Source organism: Lissotriton vulgaris, chromosome 8, assembly GCF_964263255.1.
Source record: "Lissotriton vulgaris chromosome 8, aLisVul1.2, whole genome shotgun sequence".
In the NCBI taxonomy this organism is placed as follows: domain Eukaryota; kingdom Metazoa; phylum Chordata; class Amphibia; order Caudata; family Salamandridae; genus Lissotriton; species Lissotriton vulgaris.
The window spans coordinates 1,489,073,686-1,489,100,106 of NC_141696.1; the positions used below are offsets into that span (position 1 = coordinate 1,489,073,686).

The 26,421-nt window shown below is 44.1% G+C and overlaps 1 protein-coding gene across 1 annotated transcript in view; it reads left to right on the forward strand.

The window, feature by feature from the left end:
* LOC147698978 (uncharacterized) overlaps positions 1-26,421 on the forward strand; it is a 154,775-nt gene that overhangs the window by 110,680 nt on the left and 17,674 nt on the right. Inside the window, exons 14-16 of the mRNA XM_086935574.1 lie at positions 1,180-1,216; positions 3,323-3,471; positions 25,591-25,653. Of these exons, the coding sequence (XP_086791700.1) occupies positions 1,180-1,216; positions 3,323-3,471; positions 25,591-25,653 (249 nt within the window). The remainder of the gene's footprint in view (positions 1-1,179; positions 1,217-3,322; positions 3,472-25,590; positions 25,654-26,421) is intronic.

Genomic DNA, 26,421 nt, shown 5'->3' on the forward strand with positions numbered 1-26,421 from the left:
TGAGGCGAGAATTATTGAGTCCGTGGAGATTGAGCCCAAGATCCTGCCACGTCGGGAATTGAACCCTGGTCCCGGCCAGACCTCTGCATCAGGGTCTGCCGCTCTAACCATTGAGCCACACTTCTCCACAATCCCTTTTGGTTGGTCCTGAGGAATTGACATCACTAGATTAAAGGCAAGAAACATGTCGATCTATTATAATAACACACATTCCCACACACCTTAAAGTGGGAGGGTGCGTCTTTTAGTTATTAACCAGGGTAGTGGCCACATCTCATTAAAATTGTTCTGAGTGGACCTCTGCTTCCTGTTTTAACTCACACATACACCTTGTTATGACCTATACTCATATTCATACTAAGGACCCTCACATGCACTGCACCCAACGGCTTGGAAAAAAGATCTCCGCCAAGTAGGCCCCTTTAAGGGCGCCTGATCGGGTATTGCATCGCCGACCCGAGTAGGAGCAGGCCTGATGTTGAGTGTGTGAGGGTCTTTTTCCGAAAAGGGGGAATCCCTTTCTGCTGACCTAACGTTTCCCCACACACTAGGGTACACTATCCTTTTTATTAGACCTCTACCTGCTTGTCTTATTAGGAACTTCATACCTTGTTGGTTATACTTTCTTTTTTAGTGACCATAGATTTGTCATGAATGGTGCTAGAGCACCATCAAAGCCACACCTAAGAAGGGCAGCAAGGAATGAACTAGGCTTGAGTAGAGGCAATCACAGATCCAGGTCATTATGACTTTGCAGGTGCGCTGAACATTCAGTAACCTGGGCAAAGAGTTGGCTATCTCTGTAGGGCGCTATTGGGACAGGAAGGTACGGACAGGTATGGCTGCAGGCCTTGGCTTAGCTGCACTCCTTGATGTATTCCAGGTGGCTGTGAATAAAAATTGTTAAAGATCCTTGAAAACAAGTGCAGCCCCAGGTTTTATCCAGAACGTGTTGTACCTTGGGAAGTAAATATTTCTAGAATCCTACTTCTTTTTAGGTACTTCATAATTTTGCACTTAACCTGGGTTTTTTGCTGCCTCCATCATGCCGAGGAAGGGCCAAGTACTGAAACAATCTGTCCTGGTGCAGTCTCTTTGAAGCTTTAAGGGGTGAGCGTTGGTTCTTATGATGTGAATTCTGAGTTTGTTCTTTTCTTACTCCTACTTTTGTCTTCTCAGGCTTGTGACCCTGAAGTTTTGGAAGTCTGTCAGAAAGGTAAATAGTTTGATTTTGACTGAACTCTTTGTTTTTGACAGTGGTAACTGTGATGTGGGCCCCAAAGACAGGTGTCGGTATTTTCAATATTTGCAACATTTTCCCATCGGTTCCTTTGTTTCCCTGCAAAGTAAGTGCTCTGTCCTTCCAGCGACAGCCACACATTCAACCGGTGTAAACCGCGCAAGCCTCTGGTTCTGCAAACTCCTAATTCAGGGGCTTCCAACCGTGTTCATAATAAGAGCTTCTTAGGTTCCTGAAAAAATCATCTGGAGCTACTAATCATATTCGTGGTGTCATACTGGCCACATGAGACAGGATAACATTAGTGGCCACCCCAGGCAAAACTATCCGCAACCATCACCTCGGGGCATCGGGCAGGGTTGGAAGCAGCAATGTAAAAAAGACTTTATCAATTTGGAATGCCTCAAAATAGATAATACATAGCAGCTGGCTGTATGATGTTACAACGCGATCAAAATGATCGCGCTACATACATCGCTGTTTTTACAACGCAAGTCGCTACAACGACTTGCGCTGTAGGGCGCTGGACTTAGGAATAGTATGATTTACTATTCCAACTCCAGCCTACGTACAGTAGGGAAGGTGTTGGAATAGTAAATCACACTATTCTTAGTCTAAAGCGCCCTCCAGTGCAAGTCGTGGTAACAACGTGTGTTGCTGTATTTTGACCGCCTTGATACTGTCGTTTCCCATAGCTGCTATAGTCGCAGTATACAATGGAAAAAGTAAGTCTCCACAACACCGCATACTAATCAAATATTAGCTTTAAATACAATGGTATATAACATGTGCATTTGTAAAGTGCATGTTCACCCTGGTGGGTACATTGGATCTAAAATAACGTGTATTGTTATCCTGATTGGCAGTTGGAGTGGTTAAACTGCAAACTTAACTGGAAATCCAACAATTTATTTTCCAGTCATCCGCTTATGAGTTCTAACCATACTCACTTGTTTACTCTCAAATAAACACTTTTCATTTGGGTATACATATATTAATTCAACTAAGCAACTGTGTCTACTTTAGTAGGCTGTGCTGCACACAGGAGAAAGACTTACAGGTAGCTGCAGATCTGCCAGTGTCCCATCAGCTACTTGTTGGAGGAGCCTGTCCTAGATAGTGACAGGAGTTGCTGCTTCTCACTGCCGCTCCCAAGCTTACCTGGCTCAACATGGCAGGGGGTAAGGACATCATTGCTACATCCCAGTTCGTTCCTTGGGGTTGATGCTATGCATGGCCTTAGAAGCTCCTGAGTGTGCATACTTGTGTTCAGACTGGCAGTAAACAGTATTGTCGAGCACAGTCTTTCCTTGTGGTCTTTTGCCACCATAATAGTAAAACGCATATCTTCCAGTAGATGAACTGAAAGATGTAGTTATACTGTACAGTAATCCCCTAGCAAATGTAAGAGTGTAGTTACCCCACAGGCAAAGGTTTTAAACCCACAATGCATTTTCAACTACTGTCACCTACAAAAATAGATGTGTTTGTGGTCCTCAAAAGGGAGGAGGGAATGGGGCAGCAGTGTCTTGGTATAGCACACGCCTGGGATTCAACAGTAGATTCTTGTCCAATCTTAGATCGCAACGGTCAGTTACAAGTGCCCCTGAATGGGGACGATGACTCGACATGAATTGGGTTGCTTGAAAAGACCAGAGACCGTGATAGGTCGCACGTCTCCCGACCTCGCACATGCTGACGCTACCATTTACACATCTCCTCTATTAAGATGGCGGCAGTATGTTTGCGGTCAATGATGACTTGCAGAGCATTATGGGAAGGACTTGGCCCTTCTCTGGTGACAGAGCTTGCGACACATAGCTACCGGGTATGAAGAAGCCACTGCGATGCCACATCTGAAGCATTAGGGATAATTGATACCCGGCTAAACCGGTCTACATGATCTGAGTGCTCCACCATGTTCAAGTACTCACCCAAGGTTGAGCAATATTCCTCTTTGTTGGTACCATTGAAAGGGTATTTCTTCAAAAGTAAAATAAGCTTTTGTGAATAGAAAGTATGTTTAATGGATCTGTACTAGAGATGCATTAATTCTGTATTTTTCTCACCCATCTCGGTCAGCTGTCGAGTATCTGAAGAGTCAAGGGGCCACCATCATGGACATTTCTATCCCAGAGCTGGAAGAGGTGCAGGCCGCCCACGTCATTTGTATTCTTGGCGAGATGAGAAACTTCCTACAGCCGGACTTCAACAAACACTTTCAAGACCTGGTGAGTGAAATCTCTTCTTTCTGACCTGGGTACTGAAGCTGGGCAGCGTGGGGCTGTGGCTGCTTTATGGTAACTTTTAAATATTCTGACACATTCTAGATTATTCTTCCCTGTAATGAGACCCACCAGCTTTCCACATTTCTGCGATTCACTATTTTTACGCAAAATCAGCTACGCAGTATGATGCTGTCATTTTTTACATACTGGCACCTGGCCACAAAAAAAATCTTACTTCTGCCAGGGGAAAGTGAAAAAAGTGTCATGCCTTCATTCTTTCTATCTTTGCTTCCGTGTAAATGAAATGGTGGCAGTGGTACACGCTGCACATCCTAACGTGCCTCTGCGTGCTGTACTATACTATGGATGCCGCCTGGTACCTGTGAGGCCACAGGCCAGTGATCTTCAGGGATCCATCTGTGTCCCCTCTCCGAAGGTCTCATGAGAGACACGGGCAAGCACCATCATGTGATAATGTATGGTTGCCAAAGACCAGTGCTTCTGGGCACTCCTCTGCCCAATACTCTGCTGTGCCAGGCTTTGCACTCCAATGCTGCTTATATTCTACTTCAAGAAAACCACTTCCTTCTCCCATACAAACCTAGAACTTGTGGATGTTCTCCTCAATACTTCACTCCAGACTTTCCTAAAGTTATACACTCTTTGATTGTATGCTTTTGGTCCCCATGTGCCGGGTAATTAGTGCATTATATTAAAAAACACAATCTAAACATCTTGATCTGTCAAATGTAATGTGTTTATTACATAATGCCAAAAGCATATTTGGTGCCATAGATGTCCCCCACTGTAACTATTATGCTTCCATGTGTACCCCTTTGTTATTGGTATGCCCCCGAACCCACATGTTCTCTTACTGCCCCATCAAGTTATGTTTCATCTTGGCTTGACGAACTTCCTTATGAGCCCTGCGGTGCATTCAGCCACCGAACAGGGACTGCGCAGGCTACAATGCAAGCCAAACACACACACACCATGCAATATCAATGCATGGCTGCCTTAAACACTGATAAAGCACAACAAATGCTGTTAAAATGCATGCTTGCTGGGCACACACAAAAATGAATGACAGTAATAGTGCAATCTTCTGTCGCACGCTTATCAGATAGTGAGCAAAGAGCAGCGGGCAACCTATTCCCACAAACAGAGAAAAGGTTAAATACAGTCATTCGCTGTGCAAAATTCCGTGTTTTGTCCACAGAATACATTTAACAGTGATAGGCATTTTTGCAGCATTCATATGTTTCAAATACTTATAGTACACATTGTAAACTAAATTGTCTTCTTGTCCTGTTGTGAAGGCTGCTGACTGCAATGCTACCGGTAAAACAGCAGTGTTTTTAACACAGGTTGAGATGGAAATGCCAACTTTCCTAACCGATATGATCTGAAAAATGGGCTGAAAAGTGGATGTATCTTTTCTAGGTCATAAAACTGCAAAATGTTAATGATCCCTTGTAAAATCGTGAATTGGGACGGATTGTTTGGTCTGGGCTGAGAGCTTTCTGAATGAAGACCTTGGATGTATATTCCTAAACGCCTGCAGTGATTTACTACTGCAGACCCCCTGCTTACTATTACCTTCATGGGTAAGGACAGTATCCGCAATGGCCAATACCTGATGTCATTGTAGTTTACTCAGGGGAACCAAAGTCTCAAACCTAGAGAGATCCAATCCCGAACCTTAGAAACATACCCCCATTAAGGACTTTGCATAATCCAGACTTGCATTGCTAAATAACCCCCAGTGCAACAGACATGGCTTTATCATATGTAAGGTAGTATTCTCATAAGAACTAGTTGAAAGATTGAACCTTTTTTACAGCATCATCTGAAATGTTGAGTGGTAAAGGTAATTCCCTAACCCTCCACTTGACCTGTCAGGACAGCAATAATAAAATGGTATTTTCCTGTACTGTTGGATTTCCAGCACCACTAATACGTGTAGCTTCTTTATTTAAGTAGGCTGGAATTTTATTCCTCATATCCTAATGACTTCGAAGGTTTTTTTTTAATGTTTTGCCCCTACCATCAGCTGGCGCAATCTTACATTTCATTTGTAGCAGAGATAGGATTGTGACATTCTATAGTAATGTGACGAAGTAAGAAAGGCAGGGTAGGTACGTTCAGGCACGACTGATCCTCGACGTACCATGCCACGGCCACATCACCCCCCACCTGAGCTACCTGCACTGGCTCCCGGTCAGCAAGAGGATATCCTTCAAGCTCCTCCTCCACCCACACTAGGCACTCCACAAGACCGGCCTAGCCTACCTCAACAGACGGCTCTCCTTCTCTCAACTGCCAGCTGCGCTCCGCCGACCATCCCGCACATCCGAAGAACAACCACCGGCGGGAGATCCTTCTCCCACCTCGCCGCCAAGACATGGAACACCCTCCCACTGAGCCTACGACAGACCCAAGATCTGCTGACCTTCAAGAGGATGCTCAAGACCTGGCTGTTCGATCAGTAGTGGCCCCCACCTCCCCCAGCGCCTTGATACCCTTGCGGATATGTAGTGTGCTTTAACAAATGATTGATTGATTGATTCATAGGGAGTGAGTATAAACAAATTTTTGATGGGAAGTCACTGCCACCAGAATAAAAGTGTTAGGTTTTCTGCATGCGCTCGTGTTAGGCTCTGATGGTGTTTAGAGTAGAACACTTGGAAGTACAAACACAAAAAGAGGAGGTAATTGATGAGTTAGTCGTCATCTGAAGGCATTCGTGAGGGTGGTAAGGCCTACTTAACCATCGGACTTTGGGTCAGAAGCCGCTGAGTAGTGTTGGTTCATCTGCATCTGCATGTACCCTTTTTACTTTGACGTCTATGGCCCTGCTAAGAAGTGGTAGTCATCCAACTGTTGGCAGGTTAATGTACAAGACGCTAGCCACTACAGGATGCCATGCTTGTTGGCCACCTTTCCTTTAGCAGTCATTGTAGGTGCGGCATGCAGCTGTCTTGTTGTTTATCTACCCAGGCTGTCGAGGTAATGTCTGAGAGCACGCTCATGATCCAGGAAGGGCTGAGGCTGTTATACTGACTCAGGTTGAAGAAATGAGGGTGGTTAGCCTTCAAGTCAGACACAACGCTTAGAAGAAACACATGCAAAGTCTAATACCATGTGTGAAACTGTGCCCAACTCGGCAATTGATTGTGTATTCACTAACTCAGCTTGTAGAGGGCTACTAAAGGCTGTTAAAGCAACCTTCTGGGGCTGCTCGAGACGGCATCTTTGCATGTTCCCATGGGTTTCACTAATTCCATGGAGTTCGCCCTCAAATTGAATAGAAGTTACTTTCAAACTTCTATGAAAGATTTCTGTAATTTGAACTTCAAGGGGTGATCTTGATTGGACATCAGTGTTTTCCTGTGCAGGTGATGGAAGACATGTTTGATAGAATGATGCTGTAAATATGCTTTAGCAAGGTGCATAAGTGCCCCGGCCTGAAAATGGGGAATCATGGCCCTGAGTATTACACAAACTGCAAAACCTTTTACTTGGAAAAATAGCATATTTTTCTAGGTGACCTTCTGGCTCACTTGAATCTGCTAATCCTGGAGCAAGTTAAATGTTAGTGGCTATGCATCAAAAGGCACTTCAGCCAGGCCGAACACGAGGTAAAGCGGTTTACAGGTTTTATTGATCAGATCGGCACAGCAGCACTCTGGTCCAGATGATAGCCATGACGCCCATGAAGCACAGATTAAGTTACAATAGCAGGGGCCCGATGTAGGTAAACTCCAATTTACCACTTCTTAAATACCGAATCATACCGATTCGGTATTTAAGAAGTGGTAAATTGGAGGGGGGAGATGTGGGTATTTCAGAATCGGTAAATACCGAATCTGTAAGATTCGGTATTTACCGATTCTGTAAATACCGAATCGGTATCCCCCATTGATTCCTATGGGCCTTGAAGCCCATAGGAATGAATGTGCATTACCGAATCGGTATTTACCGATTCGGTAATTACCGATTTCTGCAAGGGTGCAGGGGGTGTCACTTTGACACCCTCTAGCACCCCCAATACTGGCTTGTGTGCCATGTGGCACACAGACAATGCCCTAGGAGCATGTCTGTCTGTCACATGGCCACATGGCATAGGTGTGCATGCACACATGTGCATGCACACCTGGATTCAGTATTTTAACACCCAATTGGATTGGGTGTTAAAATGCCGAATCTGAAGGGCCTGTGGGACTGAAAGTAGTCCCACCTACATCCCGAATTTTAAAACTCAGTAAACTTACCGATTCGGTATTTTTCAAATTCGGTAATTTTACCGAATTGGTAAAATACCGAATCGGATAAAAAAAGGTCCCCTACATCTCAAAAGGCCAAATACCGGTCGGAAACGGCCAAATTCGGCTGTTTCCGACCGGTATTGGCCACCTACATCGGGCCCCAGATATGCTCCATGGAAGGTGTGGACAACTGCGGCAAAATCTTGGACACAGTTGGGAAACCCAACTAGAAGAATAATGCCAAAGCATACTGTTAATACGCAGTGACTTTATTGCTAAAATGGATGAGAGGGCGAGGTATAACCTGGAGTACCATCCATTTGGCATCTTCACGGTCCTGACCCTGTTCCGCCGCGGCATTGTGCCGTTTGTGCGGAGGGTCTTACTGCGAGCGCTACATACTGTACTACTTCTGGCCTGCCACAGAGATACCGCAGGTTAGCGGGCTAGTTGTTGCAGTAATAGCCGACTACTTAAGACGCTGGGGAAGCGCGCTCCGGTGACGATTGCGACGATTTAGGCCGCATGACGAGGTGCTCATAGCGCTTTAGTATTATTCCTATGTTGCTGCCTAAATAAGCTTGATATTTTTAATCTGGTAATTTTTGTGTGTTTTAACTCACCCATTTGGCATCTTCACGCTCCTGACCCCGTTCCGCTGCGGCATTGTGCCGTTTGTGCGGAGGCTCTTACTGCGAGCGCTACATACTGTACTACTTCCGGCCTGCCACAGAGATCCCGCAGGTTAGCGGGCTAGTTGTTCCCCTCCCTAGCTCTATTTAAGATGGAGAACGGACGGAGGCGCAGCGGACGGGCGCAGCCGGGACCAGGGGCCATTGATTTTTTTTTTGTTTGTTTTTAAAGACCTTTATTGTACATATATTCGTCATCATATTGTATACAGCCTTGACAGCCCACAAGGGCTGGGCGCGGAAAAAAAGGTAAACAAGTGAGAAATCATCTAGATGACACAGCCATTCAGCCGGTAACCCGGGGGTCCGGCGGAGGAGCTCAGGGAAGCATATACACATCGTCTTATACATAGCACGGTAAGTAACAGGTCTATGGTTTTGCTTTTTTTGTTGTTAAATAAAAAACATTGCAGTTCCAATTTAGCATCAACATCATTGTAGCCATTGTCCAAGTTCCTGCAGGGATTCAAAAGCTGCATAAAGTATTTAACATCCGGAGTATCAGCAATAAACATATCGTCAGCTTTATGCTTGCTACGTCAATGCAGTGTGAAAGTGGTGTATATCAGTATAGCTCACTGTAGTATAGGAGCAGGCGCATATTTTTGGCGAAGTTTGTCTGCGGCCTTTGCGGTTGAAGTCTGGCTATGCCGCAGGTTGGATGCGTGCGGAACCCCCCAGTATTGCTAGCGGGGAAGCGCAGTTTTAGGTCGGGGGTCAGCGCGTGAGGCTTACCCTCCTTGGCTTGTTAGCATGGACCCTATGTTGGGCCTGAACCTTGTGCATGTCGTGGGTAATGTTATGTCTTTGCCACGAAAAGGTGGCGTGTGTACCGACAAATATCGTCTCGTGTCCACCAGGGGCCATTGACCTCCATAAGCTCCAACACAACGGGCCCTTGAATCCTTGTGCTGGGAGAGCAGCCTTGGACTGTGGTATCTCAATTCCCCGCAGCCCCCCCCTAGCCCACACGCACCCTGCGCCACCTATCAGTCCAGTGAGCCCCCCCCCAGCCGCCCTCCGGCACCAAGTCCCTGGATACTGATTCTCTTGTGGTGACTTACCTAAATACACATTCAATGGTGAAGCACCAACTGGAGATCTTCCAGCTGCTGGATGCCAACAAGACGGATATCCTTCTTTTATCAGAAACGTGGCTGACAGACAACTCTGCCCCAGATATCCTTGCTGCTATCCCCGCTGGATACTATATATTGCAAACTAATAGGCCTCCGGGTAAAGCGGGGGTGGTAGGTTTGCAGCTATTATCCGCCAACAGTATAAATTCACGACCCTGGAAAGCGTTACTCTCCCCAGGGTGAATAGTCTCATCTTGAAATTTTCCTCTCCGAGGTCTTCTTTTATCTGCGCCCTCTTCTATCGTCCCCCAGATCATATGCCTCTTTTTCCTCAGCATTTCGGTGACCTAATTTCCCAGCTTGTAATTAACCATGCTAAGATCGGCATTATTGGGGATTTTAACTATTGGCCCACAGACACTCGCGAGAGTAGTCTCTCGGAAGAGTTCTCCGACCTCCTGCTTGGAATTAACTGTTCCCAACATGTTACGGTAGCTACGCACACCAAGGGACACATCCTGGACCAAATTTGGACCTCTTATATTGACATTTCCCCCCCTTATCTCCCCTTGTTCCTGGTCTGATCACTTTTTTATTTCTTTCACCTTGGCCCACATCTCTCCCACTCCCTGGTTAGCAACCTCTCATCTCGAAATTGGAAACAGGCCAATCTGGACAAATTCCACTCTTTATTGTCTGCTTCCGCCCCCAGTGGTCAGGCCTCGGTTGCCTGTCAGGTCTCCTGCCTTGAGCTGTGGTTGGAATCAGCCAGTGACAGGGTCGCACCTTTGAAAATAATAAAAACCAAAATCCCTCATGACGCCCAACGCTGGTTCACCGAACAATTAAAGAGGGACAAATTGGCCCTTCGCCAGGCTGAACGCCGTTGGAGACGTACATATGGCCCTGAAGAGAAATCCATATATGTTGCTCTGTTAAAACAATACAAAAACTCTATCCTCCAAGCCAAAACAACATATTTTTCTCAAAAGATCATTGATTCGGCCTCCAAGGCAAAATATATTTTTTCCATCGTCAATGAACTTACACTACCTGATCGGGTGACTGCACAGCCTAGCCCTTCACAGACACTTTGTGATTCCCTTAATTCCTATTTTATCAATAAAATTACTACTATAAAAGACAACATCGCTACTCCTTCTTCCCCCATCCCCCTGGTTTTGCTCCCCAAGAATACATCACTTTTGGATGCCTTTCCTCCCATCTCCATGACAGACTTTTTGTCTTTACTGAACAAAGTGAGCTCGGGCTCACCTTATGACTGCTGCCCTCCGCAGATTCAGGAGGTGGCCTTTCTTGCTTGCCCTGACCCCCCGCTTGCTCTGCTTAATGAATCCTTAGCAACAGGCATAGTCCCTGACTCCTTCAAATGCGCGGTTGTGGTCCCCATTTTGAAAAAACCGAACGCAGACCCTCTGGTCTTAAGCAATTTTCGGCCCATTTCCCTCCTCCCTTATCTTGGGAAGATCTTGGAGGCCCACGTCACCAGCTGTCTTAGCTCATTCATTAAGAAATCTCAGTTTCTTGATGCTCAGCAGGCGGGCTTTAGGCCAGCCCATTCTACCAAAGCCGTTATTTTGGCTGTGATGGATGAGCTTAGGAAGGGCGCCGATAAGAACATCTTCCAGGCACTTGTGCTACTGGATCTATCGGCGGCCTTTGACACGGTTGATCACAAAATTTTGATCGACCGTGTCAATAACGCTGGTGTCCAGAGTTTGCCGCTAAGGTGGATCAGATCCTTTCTGCATCAGGGCACCCAGGCAGTTCACCTATCCACTTTTGCAGCATCTCACTCTAATCTGTCCTGCGGAGTCCCTCAGGGCTCAGCCTTATCCCCTCTTCTGTTCAACCTCTATATGCAACCCCCAATTGCTTCCCTCTGCAATAGCCCGGTCATCATCTTCAACTATGCTGATGACCTTCAGCTGGTTTTCACCCTCGACTCCACCCCTGTTTCCCGTACTAACTTTCAATCCATCTTGCTCTCTATTAGTGAATGGATGTACCACAGCCAGTTGAAGCTCAACCCAGATAAAACGGAGCTAGTCCTTACGGGTGGGCCTGCCAACCCCTGGAATGGTAGCTTCTGGCCTTCTTCTCTGGGTTCCCCTCCTCATCCTGCTGATTCGGTGAAGAGTCTCGGCGTCATCATTTGTAAAGATCTGTCAATGAAGCCTCAAATCAACACAGTTACCTCTTCCTGCTTTATTCATCTCTGCAGGTTTCTGATCAAGGAAGCTCTTATACTTGTCATCATGGCCTTGATTACTTCCCGTATCGATTATGCTAACACTCTCTATGTTGGGATCCCAGCTTACCAGCTCCACCGGTTGCAGCTGGTGCAAAACCAGGCAGCGAGGCTCGTCTTTCGCCAGCCCAAACACCAACATGTCTCTCCGCCGCTGAAGAGCCTCCACTGGCTCCCGGTGGCCAAACGCTGCATTTTTACACTTGGGTGCACCATCTTTAAGGCTTTATCTGATCAGGGCCCGGCATTCATTGCTTCCAGAATCCTTCGCTATGCCCCCTCACGTAACCTTCGCTCTTCTTCCCACAACTTGCTTACTATTCCTGCGTTCAAGCGGAAAAAACACGGTGGCCTCCGATTTTCATTTCTGGCACCCAAGTTGTGGAACTCTTTCCCGATCAACCTCAGACTCACTTACAGCTATGCTTCCTTCAGGAAACTCCTTAAAACGCACTTGTTCCTACAAGCCTATGAGTAGCCACGCATCCTTCTTTTCCCCTTTTGTCCCTAGCGCCATGAAACCCCCTGGTGACCGTGCGCTGTACAAATACTTTTAACATGACATAACATAACAGTACTAAGAGGCACATATGTCAAAAGGCACACCAATTCACAATACCCTTGCCTAAAATTATACCAAAAATAGGTAATTGGGCATTATTTATCTATAACAAATGTCTGCTGTAGACACATGACACTCCGAAGTCTCATGGGATAAATAATCCGACCTTCGCATCCAGAACAAGCTAACCCTGAATTGTTAGTGTTCTAATGCTGATGAATTGACAAGATTACGTCAGCCACAGGCTAAAAAAGAGGATGAAAAGTGAACAAAATCTTATTATAACAGCTAGGAAATAGTGGCAAGCACAACAAAGACGTTCTACGAGCCCTCCGTCCATCATCCCCTTTTATTTTGCTTTGTTCGCCCTAAGTTGGCAGGGTATGCCCAGACGTGGGTCCCTTGCTTACTTTGCCACTGGATTCAAGCTAGCCTGCCTGATGACGGCTGACTAGCCAGAAACCGGTCCCAGGATGCTTGTTTCCGGTCCAGGGAAGACATGGCTTGGCAGTTCGGGCTGGACTATTCCCATGAGGCACATGGTCAGACTGATTTGCATATGGCCATGTGTGAACTGGGGTGCCGGAGTGAGGTAAAGAATAATAATGGATTAAACCCAGATCAGTTGACTGGGGGTGAGTGCTTGCAATGTTCAACACTCCGTCCATCGACCCCTTTGGTTTTGCTTTGTTCGCCCTAAGTTGGCAGGGTATGCCCAGACGTGGGTCCCTTGCTCACTTTGCCACTGGGTTCAAGCTATCCTGGCGGATGACGGCTGATTAGCCAGAAAACGGTCCCAGGATGCCTGTTTCCGGTCCAAGGAAGACATGGCTTGGCAGTTCGGGCTGGACTGTTCCCATGAGGCACAGGGTCAGACTGATTTGCAAGGGCCATGTCTGAACTGGGGTAGCGCAGTGAGCTAAAGAATGATGATGGATGAAACCCAGATCAGTTGACTGGTGGTGAGTGCTTGCAGTGTTCAACATTCCGTCCATCATCCCTTTGTTTTTGCTTTGTTCTACAAACCCTGGCCAATAAAACCAAGACGAACTCAAATTTTTCCCAATTAAAAGAGCCAACTTAACTCCAGGATAAAGATTTTTTTTGACAAAGTGCAGGGAAGTCAGATCATCACTGCAGAGTGCTGTCGGCTTGGCGCCAATAAAAAATAAATATGTATTATTTAGGATAGACTTCAAAGATTCTCCTTGCAAGAAAAATTAAGAACGCCTTCAGTCGTTCAGTAGGAGAGAATCATCATGTCCTTTCACAATATAGCATTAAAATTAAGACACATTTCCTGGTAACGTGGGTCACTCAGAATTCTTCAGTATTTTCTGGAGAAGTTGAAGAGGAGCACTAATATTACACGAACGGGTATGTGTTAGGGCAGTACAGAAATGCAGCAATTCTAGTGGTAGAGCGATGGCTCACCTGCTCAACATACTCACCTGGCCCATATATCTATGTATATATTAAACAGGTAAAACCTACACACTCTATTCAATTGGGGTTTTTACCATTTGGATTTTACACCATTTATCTTACCAATCCAAGTCACCGATACCTATGTCCTGAAGGATCAAGGGAGTTAGAGAGAAAATAGGTAGCAATAATAACATTTAAAATTTTTATGAATAACCACAAACTCAGGAAAAAGTTTTAACTCTTTATCTAAGTATTTTAGGAAAATTATGACTTGAAATTCCGATTAACTTCTTATTCTTCAGAATAATGCAGATTTATGAAAAATATAACATTGCAAATGCATTTGGAGAAAAATATCATTAAGCATTTAGACAGAGGGTGGGTAAGAGAAAAGGAAAACAGAACAATGACAAACCCACACTTTATAGTTACCTATTTCGGTGGGATGAACAATCCTGGTCACGGGCTGAATCAAAGAGTGAGATAACAGTCGAACCCCGATTGGGTCATCGATCTCCTTCCCAATAACCCTAATTGGATTATCGAATCTTCTGACAGAGTGCTCCGCCAGCAACTCTGCTCTCGATCACCTGTTGAGTGCGTTGGCAAGTCAGCTATTCGGACAAGTCGGACAATCTAACTAACTAAGCCTACCCTAGTTATACAATTTTTCAGGTCAGTGTACCATCCCCAAATGGTGCAAATGTGTAAATCCCACAATTTTATTGGACAAGAACGAGGAGTAGCCATCAAACCATATTTTTCTAGAGGCAACTTGTCAATCATTTATTTATGACATCCCCTCCCATGACTTTATCAACCCATGTTCTTTTTACGCCTCCCGGTAATGAAATGTATCAAATGTTTTATTTTAATAAACAATTTTATCAATTCAGCTTCTTCTGTCAAGGCAAGAATTTCATTGTTCTCCGCCTTCCATGTCCGTCTTGGCCATGATTCAAGGCTACAGCCTCTGTAACTTCAGGACTTGTCGCGCAGTCGCAGTTTCTCCAAAGATGGAGTTCAGGAAAGGATTTAGGCCCATTCAGTTTATCACGTAAAAATAGAAAAGAACAGTTTTAGAGACACAGAATAAATTAATACACTGTATACCACTTCTTTCCACTCTACTCCCATTATCTTATTTTATACTATTGCGTTAGAGATTATGCGAAACAGACAGCTTAGCAAGGCAGAGGTGCAAGCTTCTTGCACGTTAGAACACATAACGGCCATCTTAGTTCTATTGCGCAGAAGCAGAAGATTTCCCTCCAAGCATATCACATGGGCATGACAGACGCATGCGCAGTAGAAAATCCCACGTAGCAGCAGCCATTTTAGTGCAAGCGGATTATTGTTAGTAAAAGCACATTGACAAGCTTCCCCTAGATACCTAATATAATGTGCAATGCAATATTAATAAGACAAAAACATGTTAATTAGTACATTAATGTTATTACGAGAGGGTTGAGTACAAGCAAGTCACTTTTACGTGTAAAACCTTGCTCCATCACTAGTACGAAAAAGGAGCAAAGTTATCAAAAGTTAACAGTGCTGCGACTTGACTAAGAAAGAGGATTAGAATAGAATTCCAGGATTATAAGCCACTGTTAGTAAGTGCAGGATTCTAACAGAAAAATGGAACTGAGGAGGCCGCAGGGTTCTAGTGTGCTGCAGTGCATATATTTTCTCCCAAATCTATACGTTTCTCCAGATATGTACAGTGGTACAGCAGTGCTCACAAATATATTGTACCATACTGTCATGTAGTTCCTATAAAAAGTATACAGTATCTGCACGTTTAGACAACATACACTGTAGGACTGGTGTCAGACTTTAACTCTGAATACCCCCACCTTGTATGTTGGTCATTTGTACCAACTAGCTCACAGTGCTACTAGAATCTCCTCTTACCAAGGAGAGAATAGTTCCTAGCAACCATCGAACATGACAACTATTATCCCTCAGGACTGTGGAAACAATATACTACCTTTCGCTCAGTCACTCGTGCTTGTTTAGTCTGTCTCAGAGAGATCCACCGAATGAACAGGCTGGACGTTTTCAATAAGAATTTATTGAACAGTTGTTATTCTGGCGTAGAATAAATGAGCTGCAAAAAAACGTCAGGCAGTATAAGACATAGATGATTAGCAGTACTATAAAGGTAAACGGATGGTTTAGCTCTACCATCTTACAATAATCATGAATACATATGAGTTTATAAAACACATGATAAAAAAGATGTGTACTCCTACAATGCTTCCCTAACTAGATGTACCTAAGTGTACCTATGATGTAGGTAGGTGTTAAGCCAAGAATCCCTCTAGGATTTCATCAACCCCATTACCTGAAGTGAGAGAATAAGGGACCCCGTCCTTGTCTCGAGTTAAACACTCCGCGAGGGATGTTAGACCACTGCGTGCTGGAGTGTCTGCATGCAGGAACCTCAGCGTCTCTGGTCAGTGTGTCGGCCAGGAAGTCTCAGTCTCCTCTATCTTAGCAAGATGTGGTGTATATATACCCATAGGTTATTCCCAAGCTGCTTTGTATCACCCACAAAGCAACACATGGAATGGGACCGCTCTTCATCAGGAATAAAATCACCAAACACATTCAAACAAGGAACCATGCTCTAAAGGGGCATCTCGCTTCAAAATCCCAAGATACAAGAAAAAAAACATGGTTGGCACATCCCTCTCTGTTCAAGCATCCAAACTATGGAACTCTTTACCCCAACATAAGATCCATGGACAACCACCTTATCTTCAGAAAACTACTCCAAAATTGTCTCTTCCCTACATAAGTACCATACACAAACAGAAATTTACAGCATATCCCTCTGTATATAAGAAATTATTTTCAATATAGGTATGTACCTGTCTTTGTGTATTGCTTTGTATAAATATGTATAATAATCATGTTGTTATATATATATATATATATATATATATATATATATATATATATATATATATATATATATATATATATATATATATATATATATAATCTTTGGTCTACATGTACTTGGTTCCATTGTGCATCTATGTACCTCCATGTACTTGCTCTGTGTGTCTGTTTCTTTTCTCCTGAAAAAGCATATCCAATGCACTACCCTATTTCTCATCCTGTACCTCTATCAATATCTTTAATCGACATATACTTACCTCCTTTATTCATCTCTATACTTTCAATATACTTATGGATCTATATATTTATCACTTTCTTCTAATTTAGCATTTCCAATGCACTACCCTATTTCTCAGCCTATCCTTCTCTCAATATATCTTCTAGCCAAACTTTCTGACTCATCTCAAACTTCATTCTACTACTCTTTTCAATGTACTACCCGATCTCTCACCCTATACATCTATCAATATTTCCTCTACATGCTCTCTCTCATTTATCCCAAACTCCATACCACTACTATGATCCCCAAAATAACCCTTTCTAGACTCTCTCCTACTCTACCCCTCTTTGCATCATCTGACACCTCTTTTACTATACCGATCCCCCAAAACAAACCTTTCTTAACTCTTCTCTCTGACTCTTCCCCTCCAAAAACCCTTTTTACTCATCCAAGAGCCTCCTCCTACTACTATAACCCAAAAATAAATAAATAAACCAAACCCTTCACTCTTCTATCCCTCCACTATCCTTTTCAATCAAAATAACAGACTAACATGTTCACCTCTCAAATTCCATATTCCACTATACTTTTTTACCACTAATCCTTTATGGGTTCCAGAGTAGCGTGCTACTTGCCAATAAAGCGTTTCAACACCCCATCAGGGTTACAAGCGCTATTTAAATGCAAACCTTGTTCCCTTTTCTACCCCTCCCCAACCCTTCTCAATCCAAATAACTGACTAACATAGCCACCACTCAAATTAATTTCATGTTTCACCATACTAATTCAACACTAATCCTTATGGGTTGCAGAGTAGCGTGCTACTCGCCAAAAAAGCGCTTCAAAATCCCATCCGGGTTAGTAAGCGCTATATAAATATAAACCTCTTTCTGTCTTCTATCCCGCCACCTACCCTTTCTATCCAAATAACTGAATAACGTATTCACCACTCAAATGACTTCATATTTCACTATACTAATTTTCAACACTAATCCTTTGTGGGTTCCGGAGTTGCGTGCTACTCGCCAGAAAAGCGCTTTAACACCCATCAGGGGTAACAGGTACTATATGAATGCAAACCTTTCTTCCCTTTTTATCCCTCCGCTATCCTTCTCACTCCAAATCACTGACTAATAACCACCACTCAAATTACTTTCATATTTCACCATATTGATTCACCAGTAATCCTTTATGGGTTTCTGGAGTAGCGTGCTTCAACACCCCATCAGGGGAACAAGCGCTATATAAATACAAACCATTTTTCCTCTTCTATCCTTCTGCTATCCTTCCAAATCCAAATAACTGACTAACCTATCCACCACTTAAAATTTACTTGCATGATTCACCATACTAATTCAACACTAATCCACTAAGGGTCACGGAGTACAGTGCTACTCGCCGAAAAAGCGCTTAGACGCCTTGTCAAGGGTAGTAAGTGCTATACAAATGCAATTACAATACAATACGTCTCCCCAGGGGTTCTACCTCGCTATATTACTGTGTCGGCATAAGGATGACGTCGGTCATGAACTTTATACATAGATATTACACAGGAGATGATCTCCCTGCTGTGCTCCCAAGAATCCTCATGAATAATGTATGGGATTTCGAACTAGAGAAAACCTGCGTTCTTGAATGCAGTGTCGTATCTAGGTAAAAGGTCAGTCCCTGTAAACCGTGACAAGCGTATAGTAGGAAAGAATATAGGTGAAGGGCAATGAAGTTACCAAGGCCTATATTATGGTACCTATAGGGAATATAACAAAATATGAAATGTAAGTAAATAACCTAGACACATCACCTCAACTGAAGCACCGCACTGGTTGCACATTTTTATAGATTTGTTTGGAAACCTGAGGGTTATGCTGTTATGTGGTTATTTAAAAACCAATAAATAAACAGCTGTGGAGTGTTGTAAAGTGAAATGGTAAAAAAAGACAAACACTGAACACGTGGTATATTTCTTTGGTGATCCTCAAGTCTTACCTGATTAGGCGAGCCATGGGGCTGTAGATTGTGGAGTGACTTTCTTGCTCCAAGGTGCTGCCAGTTGGAGTCTATAAATAAGAGAGAGAAGCTGCCAGCAACTCACCAGGCACGTGTGTCCGACATATATATTGTTATTCTTACAGAATAAAAAACAAATCTTTTGTATACTTGTCAGGAGGTGAACTGGAATATATACAGATACTTGGTATTACATAACAAATGTTGTCAAAACAGAAACATTATGACAAAATATATTCTCTTTCCATTCTCTGTGCCATTAGGCTGGGTAAAACCCGCAAATTAGATAGGGGTTTTGAAATTCTGCTCAACCATACAAATTTCACTAAGTTGATTGTTTGGCCATTAAGTAACTATGGTTCCACCTCATTGCGACAGTGTTCATTTTGTGTACAATGTTCATGCAAAAAATAATCTGTGTCTAGAGAAGAGGTGTGGGCAGCAGCCAGGGCGCTGACTCCGGAACCCTTAGGGCTCATAGTTCGATCCCCAGCGCCGGGTCAGATCCGCCCAGCACCATGTGACCCTGGGCAATAGCTCGCTTAATCTTCCTGACGGCCCCTAGCGCCTTGACACCCTTGGGTAATTGTTCGCGCTTTACAAATGCTGGACATTTACATTAGATTGGCTCATATAATATATTGTATGGACAGCTGGGAATTGTATAGGGGCTGTAATTAGTAACACTAGAAACACATGTTCGAGGCAAATGAGTTGCATATCTCACACTGAGCATTAAATCGCCACCTGGTGTTGGGCTCAGATGATTGCATGTTGTTGTCGTCTTGGAAGAAGTCTTTGTAGTCACGAGATAGGTGACTCCTCCCTTGGACGATAGTGCGCATAGGCATCGACTCCATCCTTAGATTGTTTTTTTCCGCCACTGGGTTCGGATGCAACTTTTCCGCTCCGGTTCGAAACTACTTCTAAGTAGTTTGACGCGTCAAAAACTTACTTAAAACTCTTCTAAACAACTTTCGACATCAAGAAACATTGACTAGATCTCATCAGCTCGATTCCGGACGTCGACGCAGGCCGTTGGGCCTATCGACGCTGTGAGGCCTACAGCTCATGGAAAGGACACCGTTCAAGAAATGCCCCCAGTGTGGAGCAAAATTCCTGCACAGTGACCATCACAAGGTCTGTAACCTGTTCTTATCACCAGAACACGACGAGTCCAGCTGTTCAGCCTGCGCATCCTTTCGATCCAGGAAGACTATTCGAGATCGAAGGGCCCGTCGACAAATCATGCACAGATCAGCTCCGGAACCAGAGGACATCTTCGACGAGGGTCCAGATGTCCCCAAGGAAGATTCCGAAGATCTCGAAATCGTATATGGGGTAGACGACTCCGATGACTCCATGCTTTCAGGTCAACGTGTGAGTACTACTGCCCCTGCCCCAACCCTAACACCCAAATCGAAGGCAAAGGTCAACACTCCGCCTCCGTGGCCCAGTCGCAACCGAAAAACTACTTCACAAGCCCCGCCTTCGAGCTCGACTCCGAAGAAAATACAAAAACCTTCGGGTAGCTTGGGACCGAGTAAACCGCATATGCCGATACCACCAGCTCCATCGACACCGAAACCGAAAGAAGTCCTGGTTCCGAAAACAACTGCGAAACCGTCAACTCCAAAAGACAAACCGGCTCCGAACGTAAAAATGACTGCTTCCGATGCTTTCAAGCCGACGAAACCAGCTTCGGCTTCAAAGCCAAAATCTTCGGAGCCAAGACCTACGCCAAAGGACTCTTCCACGACTCCTAAGGCTAAAGACACAGAAAGGACACAACCACGCTCGGAACCGAAAAAATCGGCACCAAAAGCAGTTCATGAAGAAGAGGAGCTTTTTCAACCTGATCCTTGACAGAAAAAGATCTATATTGACCCAGACACAGGATATGTTTCTACTGGACCCCACAGAAAGAGGAAATTAGATACAGCACTTCCACTTCCAGTGCCTGTAAAGAAGAAGGACTCTGCCACATCACCTATGCGCCCTTCTTCTCCAATACCTCACTCTATTTCTCCTCCTCTTCCTTCACCTCCTAAAAATTCTCCTCCTCATTTCTCACCACATCATACACATCATACATCTCATAATAATGATGATGATAATATTATGGGGGAAGGGAATGACCCAATGACCCTTTTAACTACCCAACAGATCCACATGACTGGGAGTACCCAATCCCACCAGATGTTCCACAGGATGTACCAGATATTCCTGATATGCATACCCATCCAAACCTTCACCTCCAGAAGATAATATTGGGTTTGGACACTTACTCAATAGAGCTGCCATCCATCATTGGTCATAATGTACTCAGATGAGGCAGAAGAAGATTTTCTACTTGACACTTTTGAGCAATCCCAAAAGTCAGTGCATATTTTACCTATGATCAAAGGAGTCATTGAGCATGCACCAGGAGTGTTTAAAGACCCTGTACGGGCTAGGATCATAAACCCCAGAATAGAAAAGTAATGTAGGCCTGCTCCTGGGGATCCTGCATACATTAAAGGACAGCTACCTTTAGACTCACTAGTCGTTTCCAACGCTAGAAAAAGAGCAAACTCCCAAACATCAGGTGAACCACCAACTCCTGATAAAGAGTCAAAGATGATAGACGCTTCAGACAAGAGAACAGCTGCCCAAGCAAGTGACACATGGCGCATAGTTAATACACAAGCCCTCCTCGCAAGATACGACAGGGCTCATTATGATCAGCTAGAAACACTCCTACAGCATCTACCTGACCAATATAAAGCACAGGCTAAAGACCTTATCCAAGAGGGTAAGCTAATTTCTAATGCTTCCATCAAGTGCGCACTTGATGCAGCAGATACTGCGTCTAGAGCAATAAATACTAGTGTCCTCCTTAGACGACATGCATGGCTTCGCATCTCAGGATTTAAGCAAGAGGTGCAAACGACCATATTAAATCAGCCATTTAACCAACAGAAGCTTTTTGGCCCAGCTGTAGACACCCCACTTGAAAAGATGAAAAAGGATACTGAGACTGCCAAATCTATGGGAGCTTTGCAGTCCACACAAACAAGAGGCTCCTTTCGTCGCTCCTTTTATTGAGGAGGCTCCAAACAAGCTGGAGCAGACAACTCAGCTTCCTTTAAAAACAATACACAATCATCCTCCAATAGAGGATATTTTTGAGGAGGCTACAGAGGCAATAACAACAAAGGGATTGGGGAGAGGTAATAACAACAATCAAACCTCTCCCACCACAAAACAGTGACTTCCTTCAGCTCCCCCAACAGCACTCCACTCCTGTAGGGGGAGAATAACACAGTTCCTACCTGTCAGGAATTCCATCACAACATACAAGTGGGTAAGACAGATTATCCAGTATGGCTACTGCCTAGAACTCACAGCTACCCCTCCACATATACCACCCAGACAGCGTCCAATGTCTACAGAACATCTTACGCTGCTCAAACAAGAAGTTCTATCATTGCTTCAAAAAGACGCAATAGAAGTAGTTCCATTACAACACCAAGGGACAGGGGTTTACTCGCTGTATTTCGTAATACCCAAGAAGGACGGGACACTAAGACCAATTCTCAACCTCAGGCCCCTCAATCTGTGAATACACTCAGATCATTTTCATATGATCACTTTACAACAAGTGCTCCCATTGTTGCAACAAGGCGATTTCCTTACTACACTAGATCTCAAGGACGCCTACTTCCACATTCCCATACATCCTTCTCACAGGAAGTATCTGAGGTTTGTAGTGGATGGACAACACTATTAGTTCAAAGTCCTTCCATTCGGGTTCACAACTGCACCAAGAGTGTTTACAAAGTGCCTAGCAGTAGTAGCAGCACATCTCAGAAGGCAACACTTCCATGTCTTCCCATACCTAGATGATTGGCTCATAAAAGCCAAGTCATTCAAAAAGTGTGTCCAACACACATCTCAAACAATTCAAACATTGCACGACTTAGGGTTCACAATCAAATACACCAGGTCGCATCTCCAGCCCTCTCATGTACATCAATACCTAGGGGCCACAATAAACAAGTCTACAGCTATAGCTTATCCCAGTACAGCCAGGATACAGAGCATTCAAGCCTTAGTCACAAGGTTTCAAGAACAACACTCTCTCCCAGCAAGAGTGTTCATGCAACTAATAGGCATGATGGCATCTTGCATCTTTATTGTACCATATGCAAGACTGCAAATACGCCCATTGCAGGAATGTCTAGCACAGCAGTGGAACCAGGCTCAAGGACAACTTACAGACCTGATGTTGGTAAACGGCCGCACACATCGCTCTCTGCAGTGGTGGAACACCAAAAACGTGTCCAGAGGGCTGCCGTTCCTCGAACCAGTTCCAACAGACGCATCTCTCACAGGATGGGAAGCCCATCTCCTACACCATACAACTCCGACAATATGAACCACTCAACAAAAAGTGCTCCACATCAATCACCTAGAGCTGCTAGCAATATTCCTAGCACTCAAGTCCTTCCATGTACAAAACAAAGCTGTCTTAATTCAGACGGACAACATGACAGCCATGTACTACATTCAAAAACAAGGAGGCACACATTCTCTGCAACTGTCCCAGCTTGCACAGAACATTTGGAGATGGGCCATTCCAAATAACATATATCTGCTAGCAGAACACCTTCCAGGGGTTCACAATCGGATTGCAGATCTGTTAAGTCGACAGACACAACAGATTCACGAATGGGAACTACATCCGCAAGTTTCTCTACCATTATTTCACAAGTGGGGTCAGCCAGACATAGATCTGTTCGCAACACACTAAAAGGCGAAATGCCCAACCTTCGCCGCCAGGTTTCCACACCCGCTGTCCAAGGGCAATGAAATATGGATGAACTGGTCAGGCAGATTTGGGTACGCTTCCGCCACTCCTACTAATACCACTAGTAGTGCGTGAGCTAAGACAACAGTCTCTCAAAATGATCTTAGTAGCTCCCACATGGGCACGCCAACCGTGATTCACACCCCTGCTAGAACTCTCCTTAGTTCCACATCAAAAGCTACGTCTGACACCATCCCTGCTAACGCAGAACCATGGAGACATCCGACATCCAGACCCAAGTCAACTGAATCTGGCGATCTGGCTCCTGAGGTCTTAGAGTTTGGTTATCTTAACCTACCACCAGACTGTATGAATATCATTAAATAAGCCAGAATACCTACTACTAGAGCTTGCTATGCAGCAAAATGGAAGAGATTTGCCATTTACTGCAACAATAATCAAATTGATCCCCTGGATGCTCCCATCCAAAATATCATCTGCCACCTTCTACACTTGCAAAGATGTAACCTAGCATATTCATCTATAAGACTACTTCTTGCAGCCATTGCTGCGTACCTACAAAATATACAACATCTGTCATTATTTAGAGTACCTGCAATTAAAGCATTTATGGAAGGATTAAAAAGAATCATTCCTCCTAGGTTACCACCCTCCCCAGTGTGGAACCTAAACCTTGTTCTTACCAGGGTCATGGGACCCACTTTTGAACCTTTACACAAATGTGAAATGCAATTCCTCACATGGAAAACGGCTTTCCTTATTGCTATTACCTCTCTCAGGAGAGTGAGTGATATTCAAGCTTTCACTATACAAGAACCATTTTTACAATTACACCGTAACAAAGTGGTCCTAAGAATAAATCCCAAATTCCTTCCTAAAGTCATTACTCCATTTCATCTAAACCAATCAGTAGAATTGCCAGTGTTTTTTCAAAACCCAGACTCTGTAGCAGAAAGAGCTCTACACACTCTAGATGTTAAAAGAGCCCTTCTCTATTACATTGACAGGACCAAATCCTTTCGAAAAATAAAAAAAATTGTTTGTAGCTTTCTTGCCACCACATAAAGGCAACCCCATCTCTAAAGCTGGTAATGCAAGATGGATTGTAAAATGTGTACAAGTATGCTATCAAAAAGCTAAACGCACATTAACAATTCCTCCTAGAGCGCACTCCACATGCAAGCTAGGAGCCTCTATGGCCTTCTTAGGGAACATTCCCCTAGAAGACATCTGTAAGGCAACAACATGGTCTAGAACTCACACCTTCACTAAACACTACTGTGTTGACGTGCAAGCCAAGCAGCAAGCTTCTGTGGACCAAGCTGTTCTTAAAACACTCTTTCAAACAACTGCAACTGATAGAAGTGACCACCGCTAGGGGAGCTACTGCTGTACAGTCTATGCAAAGTGTGTGATCTGCACCTCATATGCCTCGAACAGATAATGCTACTTACCAGTATGCATCTGTTCTTGGCATGTAGAGCTGCAGATTCTCACACGCCCACCCACCTCCCCGGGACCTGTATCTATTTCAGTTCTATTTTATTTAGATATACACACATGAGCATCTTTTCTGTTTCTATTAACACCCATCATTTCCCGTCATGTCAAAAATCAATCTAAGGATGGAGTCGATGCCCATGCGCACTATCGTCCAAGGGAGGAGTCCTCTATCTTGTGACGACAAAGACTTCTTCCAAGACAACAATATGCAAGCATTCAAACCCAACACCATATGGCGATCTAATGTTAAGTGTGAGAATCTGCAGCTCTACATGCCAAGAACAGATGCATACTGGTAAGTAGCATTTTCCTTACTAGAGTTTGATATATCTTGAATAATGTGTGACTCCATTTACTTTCTTTTTCAGAATTTGGAGACGAGGGCCAGTCTTGCCTTGGGTTGCCAGTTAACAGCTCTGGATTATATTCAGGTGGGCAGCATTCGGTTACTCTTAACACCTGGCTTTAAGGAGGTTTAATTTAGGGTGAAACCAACTTTATGTGTCTGAAAACTGGAAAGTGAATGGAGCCTACCTCTAGTTCTTTAGTAAACCCCATAGCACCGAGACAATATATATGTGAAAGATAAATATTTCTTGAGGTGAGAGGGAGTCACACAGAAGAACGGATGAAGTTGCTGCCGCTGTTCTGTTACGTTACTGAGTAGACCTTGATGTTTTTTTTTCATTTTGTTTGTTGAATTACAGATGAAATGCGATCTATCCTAGTGGCCAATTCACCTGTCTTTTTCGGATTATGTAGATAAAATACAATGGCTTAATGGTTCTTTAATCATATTCATTGATTTGTTCAATTTTCGGATACTGTATGTAATCTCTGAACGGTCTATTTTTCGGATGCAGACCAACCAGCAGTTACAATATGCTGTTTTTTGGAGCATTCCAAAACAATCAGAAAGGGGGATTTCCTCAACTGTGAATTTTAGATGTCATATGCGAGTCTTGATTTTATTCCAGATTTACACTGACCAACAAATCTCAAGACAAAATGGAGTAGACAGTTTTCTGCAGAGTTAATCTTTCTTCAAAAGCCACTTGATTGGCTTATGAGCTAAATATTAAGGGGGTCATTATGATGGCGGATTCCCCGCATACTCCGGGCCGGCGGAAGCCACCGCCGGCCCGGAGTATGCGGGGAATCTGCCGAGGAGGCCTGAAAGATCCACCGCCAAATTAGGA